The 19,528-nt window shown below is 52.3% G+C and overlaps 1 protein-coding gene across 2 annotated transcripts in view; it reads left to right on the forward strand.

The window, feature by feature from the left end:
• Sfxn5 (sideroflexin 5) overlaps window positions 1-19,528 on the forward strand; it is a 126,005-nt gene that overhangs the window by 95,383 nt on the left and 11,094 nt on the right. The window contains exons 11-13 of one of the 2 annotated variants that reach the window (XM_059256762.1): window positions 4,823-4,938; window positions 7,082-7,167; window positions 13,089-13,206. In XM_059256762.1, coding sequence (XP_059112745.1) covers window positions 4,823-4,938; window positions 7,082-7,167; window positions 13,089-13,206 — 320 coding nt within the window. The remainder of the gene's footprint in view (window positions 1-4,822; window positions 4,939-7,081; window positions 7,168-13,088; window positions 13,207-19,528) is intronic. The other variant, XM_059256763.1, reaches the window with a different exon arrangement.

The following is a 19,528-nucleotide window of genomic DNA, read 5'->3' on the forward strand; positions in this document are numbered from 1 at the left end:
ACATTACCTGTACATTTATGTGCACATGCACTTGGCTCTGTCAATGACAGGGCTTGACACAGTCACCTGTCTGCTCTCAATAGCGTTCTTCATGTTGTGATTTGTTTTGGAGGGAGTCCAGTGTGAGTTCCCTAATGGTGGACATTTAGCTTGTTTCTAATTATTTGCTCCTTACAAACAGCGCTATAATTAACATCCTTGTAAATGTCTCTTTGTGCATATGGGCAAGCATTTCTTTAGGGTAGCTATCTATGGTTTGGCAATTTCTACTGCCTTTAATTGCATTGCCTGGTATCTGGCAGACGATCTTCTGCATGTACAATAACTTTTCGTGTCCGTGCACCATTATAGTGTAAGTTTTAAAAAAGATGTTTCAGGCAACAATTAGGAATCTAAGTTTGAGCGCAAGTTCTGTGTGGATGGCTGTGGTCGGCTGAGGTGACAGCTGAATGAAACGATCTTCCTACCCGTGGTTAAATTCACGTGGGCCCTGTCAATTGTGTTGGGTAGCAGGTATTCCCCTGCACCCTGACAGTCATTATGATTGTGTGTGTATATGTGTATGCACGTGTGTGTGTGTGTGTGTGTGTGTGTCTGTGCATTCATGTTGTACACTCTTGTGCCACAGCACCTGTGTGGAGGTCAGAGGAGAACTTGTAGGAGTTGGCTCTCTCTTTCTACCAGGAAGGCTCCAGGGACTAAATTCAGGTTGTCAGCTTTGGAGGCAAGTTCCTTTACCCACTGAGCCACCTCACAAGCTCATACTTAGTGTTTTGAGTCAGAGTCTCTCACTGACATGTAGTATTTGCCTATTAGGTGAGTGAGGCTGGCCAGTCAGCCTTCCTTGGGCATCCTCCTGTCTCCGGCCTCCTCAGCACTGGGATTTCAGGCATGTCCCACCACCATACCTAGCTTTTACCCCTGGGTTCTGAGGCTTGAACTCAGGCCCTTGTACTTGCGCAGCAAGGATATTACCAACTGCAACCATCTTCCCAGCCCAACACATCACAATTCTTAGGATATTAAGATGTGGGAAAAATGCATATCAGAGTTGAGGAGTCATGGGATCGCATCTTCCCAAGTCCGTGGCCTATGACTCTTCCTTGCGTGTGTCTGGAAGTCCTCCTCCTGGGTGGGTTGGTGCCTTCCCAAAGGTCAGTTCCTTGCGCAGTGTGTGTGCTGCTTGCCCGAGCCCCACTGATCCCTTGTCTATCCTGGGCAGGTTCAGAGGTGGGCTCCTGAGAGCATCCCTCACACGTTTCCACGGCTCTCGCTGTTTCTCACGCTGTCCCTTTACTCTGCACGCTGCTTCATCAGCCCTTCGCATCTGCATGGTTTTGCACGGCAGTGGGTCTGTGCAAGAACATCTGTGGCCATCAGGAGCACGTTTTTGCCCTCCCCCATTCAGGATGGCTCCCAGCATTGCTGCTCCAATGTCAGTCATGCACGAGTCTTGAATGGTGTCGATCTGAGTTGAAAATGTGCCAGTTTTTATAACATTATCGCTAATAGACTGCTTAATTAACCTGCTGATATTGTCGATGGTAGATCTGTTGGTGTGTCAAAAGGGAGAGCCATGCATCATATTCTCTCTCTCTCTCTCTCTCTCTCTCTCTCTCTCTCTCTCTCTCTCTCTGGATAGGAGAGCTCTGGGAAGGTCTGGGGGGAGGAAGAGCAGAATCAAACAGTCCAGATGAGGTGGTAAAAGTGCAGACCCTGCAGGGGCCGTGTGTCCTTGCTTACTGCTGGGGATGATTACTACAAGAGCGGGCTGTAACTAGACAACCACTGCAGGGTCAGCAGAAAAGACTGTAAGACACATGCCGCCTGCAGAGCCAGTCACCTCGGAGAATGCTGTTCCTGGTTGGGGCAGGTGGCTGCTTTGACTTTGACATTGGGCATCTCTTTTTCCCATCCAGGCAGATTAGATGACAGGGCCATTGTTCCCCAGAGGCGTCCTGGAGAGGCTTGCTGAGGGGACAGAAAGAGGCTGAGCTTCACTTTCTTTTGTGATTTGGGGTGGAGGGTTGAAACAGGACCTCCTATAGCCCAGGCTGGCTTGGAACTCGATTTGTAGCTGAGGATGACTTTGAATTTACAATCCTCCTGCCTCTGCTTCCCTCTGGAGTGTTAGCATCAGGTCTACATCACCACTCCTGGTCATACTCTTTATTTGTTTGTCTGTTTAGTCTCATTTGAGTTCTGTGTTTGAACTAACGTTCTTCTCTGTCCTGCTGTCCTTACACCCACATTTGGAAACTGGCGAGAAAGTGAGTTGCCACCCCTGCTCCTGGGGCTGGCCCACCGCCGCCTCCAGCGCCTGCCTCCCCTCTCTCATCAGCCCTCCTATGCTGTATGAACACACACAACAGGGGCTGCAGCCATTTGAGCTGCTTCCTACCTCCTGCCTCCCTGGTGAGTGCAGAGGCCGGCGTTCAGTGTGCCTGTTGCCTGTGTCCTGAGATCCTCTGGAGCCCCTAAGTGCAGTACTGGGAATGCCCAGCAGGGGGGACAGTGCTCACTGTCTGCTTGGGGACAGGAACAGTGGTGCTGGGACCAGTGAAAGGCATCCTTGAGGGTAAGAGTCCATCCTCTGGGCCAGAAAACCCCACTTCCCTACTCAGTGATGTTCTCATGTCTTCTGAGAACTCAGGGTCTGGCCGCCCAGGGCCAAAGGGGTTGCAGAGTATCCCTGTGGCCACTAGAGGGCGTGTCACCAACCGAGGCCGGCAGCAGCTTCCCAAGGCCACCATAAGAGGCCTATTTGGGTCCTGGGCATTTTGGTTCTTTCAGGAGCTCACCTTTGGGACCGAGCAGAGAGAGAAACAAAGCCGGGAACGAACTCCAAGCCTGGATGTTCCCAAACTCAGGCACCATGCCCATCTTCCGGGACCTTCCCTGCTGTCCCAAGTCTACCTCAGATTCACCTTCCTAATTCTCTTCGGATATGGTTAAGGTGTTCTCAGACATTGTGGAACTGCACTTGAGAGGCTGAGGCAGGAGAATTGCCAGCTTGAGAATGGCCTGGGCTACACAGGGAGACCCTATCTCCAAACAAACCAGGGTGTGAGTTTCTCTGTCAGTGCATGATTGACATTTGGGGCCAGGTAACACCTTGTTGTAGGAATGCCCTGTGCATTGTAGTGTCATTCCACAGAAGCTGTGTTTCAAAGCATCAATGGTCTTGCGCCAATAACACCCCCACCCCCACCCCCAAACCACGATAATAAAAAATATCTCTCCCCACTTTGCCCCTGATTGGAAGTCACTGTTTAGACAGGTGAATGTGTCTGTTGTGGGGACAGGAGCCACGAGGCTTGAGTCCTTGCCACGGAAGGTCTGCCGCGGTGAGCGTTGATGAGCATCGTGTGGCAGCAGTGGAGCCGCTCAAAGATAGCATATGTGCTCGAAATACATTTCAGAGCTTGTTCGCTCTCCTGCTCTCCCTCTGCAAAGACTGCAGAGCCTCCTGGTCTTCGCCTCGGCTTCTTCCACCTCCCTACTTTTTTTGCAGTAGGAGAATGAAGCTCAGAGAGCCCCGGGTCCCACACCAGCCCTCACCTGCCGAACCCTGTTCCCCAGCTGTGAGCACTCTGCACTGCTGGGCTCTCCAGCCATTGGCTCAGGTCCCAGGAGCATCTGTGGGCTCCCTCCCACTCCACTTGCCCACTGAGCCCCACCACCCTCCAGCTCCCCAAACCCGGGTGCCCCCCCACTGGAGAGGGGGAAGCAGCAGGTGTTGATGCTAATCAGTGTTCACAGCCCAGAACTGCAGTCGCTCCCAGGCTCACACACTCCCCAAAATTAAACACTCATTATACAAAATTAATTGACATTAATTAGCAAAAATTAAAACTTTAAACACAGCAAGGCGCTTTGGGGGGAGGAGTGGAGCAGGAGGCTCTGCATTTGTCACCCCCCCACATTTCCCACCACCCACCTACCGCCCCCAAGTCTCCCCATTTCCATCATGAAGCAGGGCTGGAGGACTTCAGGGCAGATCTATATCCGTACACCACCATGAGCCTGGGCCTGGCCTGTGAGTCCCAGCTAAGGGGAGCAGGGCAGCCATACCAAACATCTTCATCTCCTGCTTATCTAAGCATCCAGGAAGCTCCTCTCGGCCATAGGTCCACAGGAGCTCAGTTGAGACAAGGGAGAAGTATGACTAAAGGAAGCAGCTCAGACCACGGAAAGACTGCTTGCTCCCCCGACCCCCATCTCTAGGTACCTGGAGTTGAGGCACCTCAGCCTTTCCACTCTGTTCCCCTTTGCTGTGTGACCTCAGTGAAGTCACCCTTGCTCTCTGAGCTTGTGTTCTGTTCCTCTGATGAGGGGGCGATGCTGGGTGACTACAGCGGTCTGCTCTGTCCCCTGCTGTTATGGATGGAAAGCTCTTGGTTTACTCTAGCGAGACATGAGGGATTAAATATGGGGAGTGGCATTTAGAAGCATATTATGACCCAAGGGACTGAGTTGCTGGAACATCAGGCCCCAGTGGGACACATCTCATGGACAGAGAGCCTTCTAGGTGCACATCTGCTTCCCTGCCTGGGGACCAGCCCCAGAAGAGAGGTGAACAGCGCCCTCTATAGGTGGCAGCTCACAAAGCCGTCACCATTTCCACCTGTTACTTTTGGTCTATGCTTCCCGGGTCTCCAAGGGTCTTGGCATCTTTCATCAGGCTAAAAGCACAACAGAGTACTCCACCTTTCTGCTTTCACGGACATCTTGGGGGTTGGGAGTCCTGGCTGGAGGATGGAGCCAGGTAGGAAGCCATCCATGCCTCACTACGCCTCTCTGTATTCCTCTCTCTCTCCAGCCAGTGCCAATATCTGCAACGTGGTCCTGATGCGGTATGGGGAGCTAGAGGAAGGGATTGATGTCCTGGATGCTGATGGCAACCTCGTGGGCTCCTCAAAGATCGCAGCCAGACATGTGGGTTTCCCAAGGGCTAAGCCCTGCCAGGAATGGATTGGTGTTCTCATACATAGCCTGTGCATTCCTTGAGATCTTCTGGTCACAGAACCTAGGCTTGGTTCTCTAGATATCTCCTCCTCCTCCTCACTCTAGTCCCCATCTCCCATCTGTGTGAGCCCTGGGCCTCAAAGTCTATTCTCAGTCATGCTTGATCACCTGGATAGTCCCTCACTGCTCTCCAACATCCCTGCTCCCACTCTACTGTGAAATGTCCCCATTTTTTATCCCAGCCCCTAGGGCACAGCTCCTCTGAGGAGGTGTTAATTGGAGAGGGCAGAGGAGCCTCCCCAGGGCTTTTTCTCCATGCCCTAGGCCTTCTTGGCTTGTGAATGGGAAGCTGCAGGCAGTGGTATGTGGCTGCTACCTTGCTGGGGAGCTGCAGTGCTGTGGGTGCTAGGGTGTCAGGCTGTGGAAGATGTTGTGGCCTCTGTAAATGGTTCCTTATAAAGCCCTCTTCATTAGCCCTGCCCACTGTAGCTCTTGTGTTTTACACACACACACACACACACACACACACACACACACACACACACACACCAGTACACATGGCCTGTGCTTTCTCAGCCGTCCTTTGATGGTAGTTGGTGGCTTGTCCTACTGTCCTGGGTTCCAGGCTGTGCATGGTGGCAATGAAACAAGAGATCAACCATGAGGGGATAGACCATCAAAGATATCCCAGTCTCTGTGGCTCAGCAGTTCTCACATGGAGACTGAGTTACCCCTGTGCACGAGACCTTGTGGAAAACCCTCTGATCTTCTCTTCCCTCTTCATCCATCTCAGGGGAAGTCAGGGCCCATCTAGACCCTGCAAGGGGCCAGGGCTGGTTGCCATGCCAGCCCTACACTCTTTGTTCCCTGCCCTGGCTCTAGGCCTTCACATCCTTCCCACAGCTGTTCTGGGGCCTAGAAAGACCTCTCCTGGCCCTTCCTGAGGATCACTATAAAAGAACAATGTTTCTGGGAGAAACTTCAACCCCCAGCCCATCATCAGAGAGAATCTACCCTCAGGTTCCTACACTATCCCAACCCCATCTTTTCAGAATATCCTATGAGGAGAACAGATGTGACAGGCCTTCCTAAAGGCATCCAGGTAGGTCACCCAGCTCCTCTGCAGATCCAGGCTTCTTCCAGCCTTGCTTGAAAGACATCTCCTTGGAGAGACTTGGAGTGAGCTGTGAGCCATTCCTGGACATTCCTCTAAGAACAGGAACCATGAGTCAAAGGGACTCCGAAGTAGCTGTCCAAACTCAAAATTGCCACTTAGCTAGGCCTCGGGCTATGCCTCCCAGGATCCTGCAGAGTCTCAAGCAAACCCTGAAGCAGATCCATTAGATCCTGAGCATGCTCAGCCAAAGCTTGTGCCCCTAACAAAGCTCACCCTTTCTCACTAAGGCTCATCAGGCTTGGGGAATGTAGCTCCATTGGTGGAGTCCTTACCTAGCACACACAAAGCCCTGGGTTTGATCCCCAGTACCACATAAATCCAGGGGTGGTGGCTCATGCATGTAATCTCAGCACTCAGGAGGTGAAGGCAAGAGAATTCAAGGTCAAGAATCCTCAGCTACATAGTTCAAGGCCAGCCTGGGCTATAGAAAGAAAATAAATAATATTTATTTAAATAATAAAAAAAAAGAAAATAAAAAACTTCGTTAGAGCCAGAAGACAAAAGATCTTATAGATCTTTGTCTTTAAAGGATGCAGTTTTAAAAAGTAACCCCCAGCTTCATTCAGCTTGGGAGCCCCCCTGGTTTTGCAGGCCCCAGTGATTTATTTGTTCTGGCTCAGTTTTGACAGCATCTCAGGTCCTCTGTGTACTGTTCTCCCCACCCCTGATCCCTGCACATCCCAGGCTGGGGAGGCTGTCCTCTGCTGCCCTTCCCCCGTGCAGAGAGCCTGCTCTTCTCAAACACATGTGGGTGAGGGGAGGCAGTATTGTCTGGTGTCTGGGATCCAGCTCTGTGTACACTGCTGTGAACAAGCCCAGGCTTCCAGATGTGCTGAACAGCAGTGTGCACACCTCAGACTCTGGGTGGGATTTGCTTCCCTGGTGGCTATCCCAGCCCCGAGCCCCCCTCTCACCCCAGCCTGTCCCCATCCTCAGGCCCTGCTGGAGACAGCACTGACACGTGTGGTCCTGCCTATGCCCATCCTGGTGCTTCCCCCGATCGTCATGTCCATGCTGGAGAAGTAAGTCAGGCTGCGGGGACAGAGGGGGCGCCTGGGAATGGCCCATGGGACCTGAGGCAAAGGTAGGGGAGCCATGGCAGCCTACCCAGTGTGTTTCTAGGGTAGAAAGCACCCACTCTGTCCTCTATTGTTCCGGGCAATGGTGTTGAAACTCATGACTTTTCCTATGTGAACTGGCTGGTGCCCAGTGCTACCAGGCTGCCTGTGGAGAAGCATGGTTCTGCCTTGGTGGAGGGGGCAGGAGAGCTGGCAGTTTGGGTGGGAATCAATCAGTCTGACCCTGTGAGTGTGTATGCATATGCACGTGCTCTGTTAATGAAGACAGTGTGAGATAGGAAGCCTAGATTTTCAGCCTCACTGAGCCTCTGCTTACAACTAGAATAATAGTCTGACTGTGGCTCACATTCTCCTCATCCAGAAGATGAGGCAGGCTTGCCATGAGTTTGAGATAACATGGGGTACACGATGAATTCTGGCCAGCCTGGACTACATTGTTAGCTCTTATCTCCAAAAAAAAAAAACCTGAACGAACAAACAAAAAACAAAAAAATAGGCTGGAAGCAGTAACACATGCCTTTAACCCAAGCTTAGGAGGCAGAGGCAGACAGATCTTAACTTAGGAGGCAGAGGCAGACAGATCTCTGTTGAGTTCAAAGCCTGCCTGGTCTACATAATGAGTCCCAGGCCACCTGTCTTTAAAACAAAAACAAAAACAAAAACACAATAAATTAATTATAATAAAGCTCCTTCAGAGGAAGATCAAAGGCCAACTATTTGTCATGTCACTGTCCACATAATATAGGGAACAGCACAATAATAATAATAAAAGGCTTCTACCTGTTGGTGAGTCTATAATAGGATAGTAAAGACTAGGGTGCAGCTGGGAAGAGGCTGAACAGGGAAGAAGGGAAGAACCTTGGTCCAAATGCATATGGAGGCCTAGCAGGCCTGGGGAGGGGCAGGGAAGGGCCCTGGGTGGAGGGACACTAGAGGCACAGAGCGTGCATGTCCCTCTCTCTTGGACACCTGCCTTGTGGAGATTCTCTAGGATCCAGCATGCTTGAAGGAAAGCATGCCCATTGGGGCAAACCGACCAGGGTCCTGTGTGCCCATCAGAGAGACCTTCCAATCCCAGAAATGGGTACAACCTCTGTATCTGAGCATTGAGATTAAAAATTGTTCATCTGGAACTGGGATGGTGGTTTAAAACTCAGAAGGCTGAAGCAGGAGGATTGCCATGAGCTTGAAGGTAGCATGGACTACATAGTGAGTTCCAGCCTGGGCTAAAAACTTTGTTTTAAAAATACATTAAGAAAGAAGGAAATGAATGGAAGGGAAGGGAAGAAAAAAAGGAAGTCAACCTAGTGAGGAAATAAACATGGACAAAGTGAATTGGGGGTGACCCTTTGTGTCCCTGCCTTGTGTACAGCGCTCTCCTGAACTGAGGCTGTCCCCAAATACCAGTGACTGAAAGTACAAATAGGTAGACCAGGAGCAGGTGAAGAGGGTGCTGAGGCCTGCGGTGGGGAAGTGTGGAGGGTGCTCACTGATACTGTTAGTCACCTGTCACCTGTGCAAGTCTAGTGGGACAGAGCCCTCACCTGGCAGATTAGGTGGAGTTTTCTTACACACAGGCGTCAGAGGACAGCCGGAGCCAGTGAAGCCGAGGATTGGCTGCAAACTAAGACCCACAAAAAGCTGCTAAGGGCGATCGGAGTCTCATCGGCCCAGACAGGTGTCACAAAGCAGCTGAGGAGTCCAGAAGCCCTTGGCTCTGGTTTTATGGCCTGGGAGAACTTGGCTGGCTGGGATAAGCTAGGCTAATCCGTGGCAGGCAGTCCGAAGCTCCGACCCTCCTTCCTGTCTGAGTACCCAGCACCCTCAGCACAGTTCACAGGTACCCGAGAACTACACAGGAGTGGCTGGAAAGCCAGTTCAGCCGGGCCAGCCAGAGGCTTGTCCTTTGACATGAATTTGCTGGAGAGGAACAGGATCTGTGATGCTTTCCCAGTTTGCATAGGAACTGAGTGTGTAGAGTTGAAGGAGGCTTGGCATGGCGTCGCTTTGTCGGCTTAAATTGGTTTTAGGAGTTATGGGAAGTCGTTTGGGGATTATTTTGGCTGTGAACCCTCCCAACCAAGTGTCAGGAGTGCTGCATGGCCTGCCTCATCCCAGGCTCCAAGGAAGCTCCAGGGTAGGGTAATGAGAGGTCTGGGGCTCCATGCAGCTTACTAATAGTTGATCTTTTCTGGGGGTTCCTGGGATGATTTTGAGGAAGAGTTCAGTCCCACTTCCCTCGGGAATATTGAGATGGATAAGACCCAGTTTGTACACGCAAAGGCTTGTTAATCTCACACCCACTATAAAACCACGAGCCTGGATGGCAGGTGAGGCAGGACACTGAGCAGAGCCAGCTGAGATGTCTAATAGGGAAGTATGCTTTTCCAGCCTCAGTTTCCCACATAGAAAACAGGGGCATTGTTGTCTTGCTCTCCCAGGCTTGGCATTTGGCACTATCCAGCATCTTTTTTTCCTGTGAGGTGGGCAGCTGTGCTGTCCAGAGTTCTTTGGTGCGAGATTTCAGGGCAGGTGGGAGGTGGGAGGTGGGCACCCCCACCCTCTGTAGCCAGGTTGGGTGGGGAAGTCTGGACAGCCAGGGAGGGAAGACAAAAGCACACTTACAAAGCAGACTTGCAAATTAATGGAGCGCAAAGTAGGGCTGCTCTGCAAGTGCTGAAGGAATGCACTGCAATGGTGGGGGGGGGGGACCAGCTGTTGTGTGGCAGCCGGGGTGGGACCCGCCTCGCTTGCCTCTGGCCTCAGTCTATCCTCTCTGGCAGGAGCGCTGGGGTCTGGAGCCTGGGCCTCCAGCTAGGATTAGACAGAGGTGGAAAGAAACTCTGTGGGCACCATTGTCCTTGCCCCTGAGATCCAAAGAAGTCTGAAGTGCGAAGTAGAGGGACCTCCACCTACGCTGGAGACACCTTCTCTGCTCCCCTTGCCCACACTCAACCCTCATATTCCACACCTTCCCTGCAGCCCCTACCAGCCAGTAAGCTGGGTTCAGAGCCAGGGCTGGGAGGCCCACAGATGTAACACATCATCGCAGAGACGGGTGTCCATGTAGGGACAGAAAGGCTATCGTTTGCTCCCCAAGCCCTGCGACCCTGGCTCAGAATACACTGGAAAAGTGCATCTGGGTGGGTGGAAGCTGGATGGAGGTCCTGGCCCCACCCACGGTAGATCCCTTAGTCCGCTCCCCCAGCTCCTTCACTGCCTGTGATCCGGGTCTTTCCTTTTTCCAAGCATTCGCACATCTCTCCATCTGCATATTTTAACTCCCCCAGCTGCCTTTCCAATCCCTGCCTGCCATTTCCCTCTTCTCCCCTCCCCCAATCCTGCTGTGTTTTCTCTTGGGGGCTCTGGACCAGACTCTCCAGGCTTCTCAAAGGTTGCAACCCTGGGGCTCCCTGGACCCACTTGCCCACAAGGGACTTCAGCCAGCCTCCCTTCAGAGAAGCCAAGGTCACAATCTCCATGGATGGGAGTTTGCCCAATGTTACTTCCAGGAAGTCACCATTCTGGGCTCTAGGTGATCCTCAGGGCTGTGCCTGGAACCCTGCACCCTCTGAGAACTGCTGCAGAACCAGGAAGACAGTCCAGAGTCCCAGGCATAAGAGGCTGATCAGAGCTACACGCTTCACAGGGCTGCTCTTGGCCTCATTCCAACCCCTGTGTGACTCCAGAGGAAGCCTGTGAGGCCCGGGGCTAACAGAGACTTGGGGGAGAATGGGGTGCTGCTCCCTTGGGACTGAGCTTGATTTTAACACCTTTGTCTTACTCCTCTTATTCCTTGGGAGACCCCATACCCCAACCCCCAGTAACTGAACCTAGCACCAACCAACATCCACACAGAGCATGGGGTCCGGGCCAGCCAGGAAAGGTAAGAGAACAATGCACCTGTCAGGATTCACATCCTCTGTGCAGGCAGCAGCAGTACCAGTAAAACTGATGCACACTTACCTGCTGCTGAGCTGGCTGACCTTTGGATTTGCTTAGAACTGATAAGCAGTTGGGTCTTGGTAACACCTGAGTGAGAACATGGAAAGGCAGCCGCCTCTCCCAAGTGTGATCTGTAGATTCATGAATGCCAGTTCCTGGGTCTAATGCCAGCTGAAGGAGGGTCCCATGGAATCAGGAGCCCTTGGGAATTTACACTGTTAACCAGACCATTCCAGTATACACCAGAGGTCTGAGAACGGCCCCTCCCAACTGTGTTCTCTGCTGGGGTCCACGTGTTCCTGAGTTTGCCCCAGAAGGGAAGGGTGATAGGGGGATTACCTGTCCCCAAGACTAGGACCCTGACCCAGAGAGATGGATTAGTCAGTTTTCCTTTATTCGAATAAATGTCTGAGATAACTTAGAAAATGTTTATTATTTTTATTTTTATTTGATTTGATTTTTTGAGACAGGGTTTCTCTGTGTAACAGCCCTAGCTGTCCTGGAACTTGCTGTGTAGACCAGGCTGGCCTCGAACTCACAGAGATCTGTTGCCTCTGCCTCCCGAGTGCTGGAATTAAAGGCGTTTATTTTGGTTCTCACTTTCAGACAATTCAGCCTGTCATGCAGCTTTAGCCCTGGGGCTGCAGGCCAACATGGGGTAAATAGGTAGCAGAACAACCTCTGCCCTTTATAGATTGAAAAGGTGGTAGGGGAGGGGCTGGAAATCCCTCATGCTCTTGAAGGGCGCCCCACCTCAGTGAACTGAAGACGGCCCCGCCCCCCACCCCAGCCTTAGTTTCTGCCATCTCCCAGCACAGTGAGCTAGAGAGCAAAGCTCTAATGTGTGGCAGTTTGGAGACACTTAAGATCTAGACAGTGTACAGCAAGGGCCTCTCCTCTATGACTGGGGACAGACCTGCTGCAGTGGGGGAGAGGAAAGTGTCATTTGTCACTCGGGCTGCTCATTTGAGGCTGCTGTGGCTACTGAGGCCAGGTTTAGTGCCCACCTAATATCTCTAGCAGACAATCCAGGTATTCTTCCTGCTGGAATTGCCAGGTCTCCATGGGTGGAATGCCATAGATCTTGCCCAATGGTGGTTTCTGGTAAGTGTGGTGAGTAGGTGCTTATCAGCTAGGGTGGGCCCCCACTCTGTCGCAAGAACTCATTCAAACTCAGCACCCTGAAGAGGGGTTTTTCACACTTCTCTCCTGCTCAGGAATCATGCCCCCCCCCAAATCCTGCCATAGGGAGTGGGTGACAACTGCATCATGTTTGGGGGTGTAGCTGTTCAAAGGGTCCTGAAGTCAGGAGCTAGGGGCAGCCCGGGATAATAAGAGCAGCCACAAGAGTCCAGGGCCAGTCCCTTGGCCACGCCTGCCCTCCCCATAGCTCTTGGATGGAAGTGGTAGTCAATGGGATGTCTTCAGTTCTCATGCGTGATAGGACTGCCTCTCCCTGATCATGTGCATGTATTTGTGTATGTGCATGTGTGTATGTACACAAGTACATTCTGTGTCTTCTCCCTGCATGGCATATACTGGGGTTTTCCTCTGCTGAATGCATCTAAAGACCATCTCACATGTCTCTTCAGGAGCCAGGGATGACAGTCTCTCCTGCCCCACTCCTACCTCCATGTACAGGGCTAGACAACTGTAGACGGGTGTCCCACTGTCAGAACTTGCTTATGATTTAAGTAGCTGAGGATTCCTTGCTGGGTCCAGCAATGTCCTTCATAGCTGGGTGTGGAGAAAGCAGTAGTTACTGGTGGAAGATAGTGCCCATTCTTCTACTTAGCTAAAGATGCCCTGGGCTGCAGGATCTGCTGCCTTGGCCCTGAGGTAGCATGGGACCCAGCTTGGCAGCTCCTGGCTATCCAGCCCAGGCTGTGCACCTCACATGGCCCTCTTTCTCTCCACAGGACGGCTCTCTTGCAGGCACGCCCGCGGCTGCTCCTCCCTGTGCAGAGCCTCGTGTGCCTGGCAGCCTTCGGCCTGGCCCTGCCACTGGCCATCAGCCTTTTCCCGCAGATGTCAGAGGTCAGTGGGGTTAAAGGGAAAGGCAGGGAGGAGTCATTTATTGACAAAGACCTAACCCATGCTGACTGTCAGTACTGAGCAAGGCTCTGTGGTGAGAACCATGAAGGAAGCCAGGTGTGATGGCTCATGTCTGTAATCCCAGCATCTTAGGCAATGGCTTCGTGGGGTGGAGGAAATGAGGCAGGAGGACTGCTGTGAGTCTGAGGCCAGCTTGAGCTACAAAGTCGGTTGGAGACCAGCCTAAGCTATAGAGTGAGATTCTTTCTTAAATTATATCAGCAGCAACAACAATAATAATGCATAAAGGAAAAATGAGGAATGAGACTGGCCCAGGCTGACCTTTCAAAGATCAAGCAGCAACACAGGATGCTGTGGAATAGCAAACAAAGTTCGAGGAAGGTTAGGGTGGGAGAAAAGAGGCAGCAGAGCAAACAGAGCCTGAAGGGAAGTGGTGCTTCCTGGGGCCTGGAAGCTGGGTTGGAGTTGGCCCACTGAGCAGGGGCTTTGGGGACACACAAGCGAGGGATAAGTTGGTATGAAGGTTCTGAAGTAAGATGACATTTGATACCCGAATGAAGTCTGCCCTGTGAGCAATAGTGGGGAGAGATGAGGTGAGCCAGGTAAAGCCCGATGGCCCCAGGTGGTGCTGAGAACCTGCAGGCTGAAGCCCAGGGAAGATGGCATCCAAAGGGCTGCACAAAGGACTCTTGATCGGGAACGGATGGTCTCCATGGCTGCTTCACGAAGCTGAGTTGGAGCTCTGGAGAGGGAACCATCAGGAAGCTGTGGCGGGCGTCCAGTGAGAGATGATGGCGGCTTGGACCAGGCTGTTGGCAGTGGGCACTGAGAAGTGGGGCCATTGTGAGAGTGGGGCAGCCGCTTCCTCGGGATTTTCGAGAGCCGCATGTGGTGGGAGGGGAAGGGAGCCTGCAGGATGTGTGCTGGGCGCTCTGGTTTTGAAACCAGAAGGCAGATGTAGTCATGTTGTCACAAGATGGAGATGGGAAGAGGGGAGGGTTGAGGGAAGACAGAGAGTTGAGTCAGTTAGACCTGTGGGTGGGAGGACCCTGTGGACCCTGTGAGCAGAGGTGCCCTGTGGGGAGCTGGCTCCAGGTCTACAGTCTAGGACAGTGTCCCATGCCACAGGAACAGGATGGAAGCTACCAGGCAAGGACAGTGCCAGGCTCACGGAGATTGGGATGTTCAAATTCCTTGAGGTTAGAGAATACCCCTTGTCCTTAGACTATAAAGGCAAACCTTGTCCCCAGTGGTAGAGTGTGCAGCTTAGGGGATGGGGATGGGGCCGCAGCAGACCTCTAGAGCTTTTATTTGTTTTTTTTGAAAATGCGAGGGAGGAAAACTCGTGTGCATGCAAAGTGGAAACACCAGGAGAGAACAGTGGACTTCCGGGAAAGAGTAAAGTCCAAGAAGAGAGAAAAGGACTGGAGCGTAGACCAAGGGACCAGCCTTGGCAGGGGCGAGCCCTGCTCCCGGTAGCTCTGGAGAGGGTGGGCAGATGGCAGGTGCAGTTGTAGGTAGAGAGGACAGGTGATGGCAAGTCAGAGGCAAGGGCCAAGAGAGCAGAGGACCAACCTGCTGTTTAGGGCGGCTGAGCTTATGACCAGAGAGGGACACTTCTCCAGAATGATCTGAGGACAGCCCTGCTTCAAGAAGTGCCCAAATGGAGGACGGAGGGCAAGCCTGGGCTCCTGGGGGAAAGTGGCAAGGGGGGAAGAGGGGAGGGGGCGGGGTTAGTGAAGACTGGAAGCCCAGGGCCTTAGTGTAGGGGCTGGAGTCACTGTCCCCTCGCGGGCGGTTTGGGACACTCACGGTTGGGACCCTGGTGTGCTGTGTGAGGCTACAGTTCCCTGTGCCTTCAGCGCTCTTCCAAACCTAGGAAGGCTGAGTCTGGGAACTCCCAGTGGAACCCAGGGCTACGGGCACCTATGAGCCCTGGAGACAGGGCAGAGGTGACCCTGAGGTCTCTGGCGACACGACTGTGCTGGAAGCTCTACTTGTGGAGAGGATCCAGGGCAGAGAATCCCCAGATCACCACGTCAGAAGCCATCCCAGCTAGAAAGGATCATCCCATGTATCATCCTCCTGGCTTTACTGGAAAACAAGGCTGAGAACGGCCATGGATGGGACCAGCCCTCAGCCTCAGAAGCCAGTGTTGTTATGAGGGGACGCTCTGGAGGCCATACCCCGGTACAGATAGGGGTCTAGTCAGCTGGTCCAAGAGGCTTTAGTCAAGGTCCAGACTCCTCTGTCCCCATTGCCTGTTCAAGTAAATATGGATGTTAGTGCTTCTGAGTGTCTAGCCACATTCACTTACCACAACCCAAACCTCTTATAGGTTGGGAAGAATTGCATGAGGTCTTTGTCCTTCAGAAGAGAGGGTAGTAACATGCTCTTCAGAACTCCCTGCTCACCTGCACCTTCCCCAACAGGGTTCAGGCCAACCTGGATATTATAGAGTATTTTGAGACCTGTCTGCAACCCAAGGCACCAAAGCCATCAGCCATTGGTTGGGAGGCCCTCACTTCTTCGTTCACCCTCCCAATTAATTCTAACAAGGTGATACTTCTGCAGTACAGGGATCATGTCTCATGTCCCAGAAGCCAGGGGAATTTGCCATATGAGTCTGGACTTGCTTGAGCTGACCCAACCTTGCCAAAAATCACCAAGGCTGTCAACAGAAGTAATCGCTGAAGTACTAATTAATTAGCTAGGAGACTTGGAGACCAAGTTCAGGAACTGGTGCCTAGGATGGCTAGCTTGCTGTGACTGGTGTGGTGGCCGACTCTCTAACCCCGGAGCTTGAGGAAGAACTTCCATTTCCCCTTCCCTGCTTGGGAGAGAGCTTTGCTCTTTTCAAATGAGTGTTTCTGCTCATTGAAATGACATCAAGGTCAACTCGAAAATAGTAATTATAGCTACCTTGACTTGAGATCACATGTTAGGCCTCTGCTTGCCTTGTATTTTAAGTCCTTCAAGTCTAGTTAAGTATCAAGAAATGGTACCTAATCAGTTGAGGTCATTGACCTCTGGGGAGAGTTTTGCCTAGAGACACAGAACCTTTGGTGAAGGGACTCTAGCCAGCCTGAGCATGGCAGACATGGCTCTGGCAGGCCTTGCCCTTCCCCCATTCCCTCTGCCTTGATAAAAACCATTAGATTACATTCCTAAAACTAGCCACCGAGGTCTATTCCCTTATTTGGCCACTTCCTCCTCCTGAGGCTGACTACCAAGGTCCAGCTATCAGAAGCTCCCCTTTGGCTGCCCTAGTTAACATGCCCAATCAAAATTAAACACCTCATCCTAACAGAGGGTTTCCCCTTTTACCTTTATAAACCGCCATTTGCCTATGGGCCATGTCTGTCTCTATGCAGAGGCAGTCCTCTGTCCCTCTGGGATAAATATTCTTTCCCTCTCCCTTGTCCCTTCTCCTCATCCTCTGTCTCCTGTCTTTGTCTCTTATTCCCTGCCCTTCGTCCCTCTGGGCAAATAAATCTCCTCTGTGCTGAGAACTTGGCCTTGGCGTGTCTTGTGCCAAATATCAGTCCTTCCCTTTGGTACACTGAAGGGACTGGAGGAGATGTGTGAGAAAGAAAGGTCAAGGTTAAGCTGAGGTACGGAGTGAACCCAGGGGGAGCTGATTCAGGAGAGCCAAGGAGGGGAAGGGAGGAGGAGTGGGGAGGAGCCTCAGAGATGGGCCCAGCAGAGAAAGTGTTCCTGTTTACCAGTGAGGGCGCTGGGGCAGCTTAAGGCTGAGGATGTTGTCCAGACAGGATTCTGTCACACTCTCCAGCGTGCCCACACCTTACTATAAGAAGAGGGACCAACCCAGGTGGTGGTGGTGCACACCTTTAATTCCAGCACTTGGGAGGCAGAGGCAGGGGGATCGCTGTGAGTTCGAGGCCAGCCTGGTCTACTGAGTGAGTTCCAGGACAGCCAGAGCTGTTACACAGAGAAATCCTGTCTTGGGGGTGGGGGGGACCAAGTATGTACGCCAGACTGCCCCCTGCTTATCTATCAGTATAACAAAACTGTCCTCCTCTAGACTGCCTGCCTTTCCTAGGGAATCCACCTTCATATCTACAGGGACCTTCTGTGGGGGTACCTCTTTGTTTTCTAACAGAACAGGACAGGGTGGGGCATTAGGAGGCCAAGAGGTGGGATCTGGAATAAGCTCTGAACTTGGGTATGAGAACTAGATCTGGCCTTCTGCCAGGCCTCAAACTTACTGACCGGACAGGGAGAATGGATTTTCCTTTTGACCTGGAGGATAAGGGTGCAGTGGAGCATTGGGTAGACGTGGTGTCCCAACAGCACCTACAATAAGTCCCCTGCCCCATGGTCTCCCATGAAGAGTAGGCTACTGTCTTGTGACTGGGACAGTCTTCTAATCTCCAGAAGCATGTATTCTGGTGTTGAAAACAAAGTAACTAAATGTCCTTGGATGTGTTGACTCACACCTATAATCTAGCCTTTGGGAGGCAGAAGAAGGGGATCCCCACAAATTCAAGGCCAGCCTCATCTACACAGCAAGTTGTAGGCCAGCTAGGATAATACAGGGGGATCCTGGGTCCAAAAAAAACCCAAAAAAACAAAAAACAAAAAAAAACCCAAAAAACAAACAAACAAAGTAAAACTGACTATGATATCACACACCTGAGCCTAGGTGATCAGAGATTCAAGGTTATCCTTGACTACACAGTGATTTTGAATCCAGTTTGGACTACGTAAGACCTTGTCTCAAAAAAAGCTGAAATAAAGTCATATGAGGGTGGTAGTTACGATGGAGATAAAGCCAGGGACTATGCTATGGCTTGCTCCAAGGGTCCTTGAGGTAGGGTAGGTTGTGCGGGGCTCCCTAGTTGAAAAGGTCCTGACTTAGGACGGCCTTTCAGGCCCTGTCCATTGTGAATATTAGGCCTCTGAACAAGCGAACTTAATCTATCCCTCTGCCCCATCTGCATGTACACTGGTGTCTTAGACTGTCTTAGGGGAACATCCAGGGTCCAGTCTTTGGGTTCATGGGCTTGGCTGTCCCCGGAGTCTGGACCGGGCAATGCCCCTCCGATTCTGACAGCCAATGTTTTCTACCTGGGAATGTATCCAACCCAGCAGTTTAATGAACCGCAGGTCTCCTAGGGAGCAAGAAGCAGTGCCCTGGCCAAGCCTCCCTCGCCCTTGCCTCTGTCTTTCTTAATTCCTTGAGTCCTCGGGGACTCTCCCATATCCAGGCTCTCCCCTCCCCCTCTGCTCCCCGGGGAGCTGGGGGCTAGAGAAGGGGCCGCTGTACAAGCGGGAGCTATTGTTCCACAATCTGGTTTTGTCCTCATCTTGTTGGCAGGCGGCAGGAGAGGAGCGAAAGGTTAATGAGGCGCTGTGAACGGGGGACTGCAGCGGGCGGGCGCCGGCTTGGTGACAGGGAGCTAATTAGGAGCAGTTTAACAGGAGGAAAAAGTGAAATCTCCTCTTCACCAACTGTCAATAATTAGCCGATTTGGTGAGGTTGAAATGTGTCCACAGAAGAAGGTGGGGCTTGTCTGGGGACGAGTGGGGGTGGGGGGGTGGGGGGGGCAACTGAGGCTCAGCCCTGTCTTTAGGTGTGTGGCGGGCGGGGATTGTTGTACTGGGCCATCCTGCAGCCTGGGGCCTCCCTTCTGCCCTCTGGTTGGCTTTTCCTAGCTTGATCCCTATATGGCCCCAGTTAAGACCTCAGCCAAAAGGCAAGTATTAGAGCTCAGCTTCTTCCAGTCTCTGCCCTGTGGGAACCTGGAAGTGAAAATAGGAGGCAGGTGCTGGAATCAGAAGGATGGCAGCAGCCACGCTACTCAAAGTCCCATGCTGATCCTTAGGCGCCTGCCTTGCTCACAGTGTGAGTGTGCCCTCTGAGTGGTAGCTGAATGGTGCCAAGAGGAGGCTGGGCAAGGCCCTTAGCGTCCTGTGGAGCATGCCTTCCTTGTCATCCCCCCCCCCCCCCCCCCCCGGGCGGGCGGGCGCTGTCCACCCAGCTACTCTAAGGCCCCAGCCTTTTACTGCAGCTGGAAGGGTGTTTGTTGCTGCAGAGGCCTCCTGGGGGCCAAGGAGTCATGTTCACAAGCCAGAAGGTTGTTTCCTGTTGGGCCTGTCTGTTGTCTTGTCTTTTGTTGGCCCCTGGCCTTTGGCCTTTACTGACACCTCAGCAGATGGACGTCTCCTCCCCAGTCTCTAGCTTTTGCTGAACACCCTAACTGGAAGAAAAGGCATCAATCAGCCCTGCCAAAACCCCCTCAGTCCAGCCACTCCCCAGCTCAGCTCTAGAGGGCCTCCA

Source organism: Peromyscus eremicus, chromosome 3 (genome assembly GCF_949786415.1).
Source record: "Peromyscus eremicus chromosome 3, PerEre_H2_v1, whole genome shotgun sequence".
NCBI lineage: Eukaryota > Metazoa > Chordata > Mammalia > Rodentia > Cricetidae > Peromyscus > Peromyscus eremicus.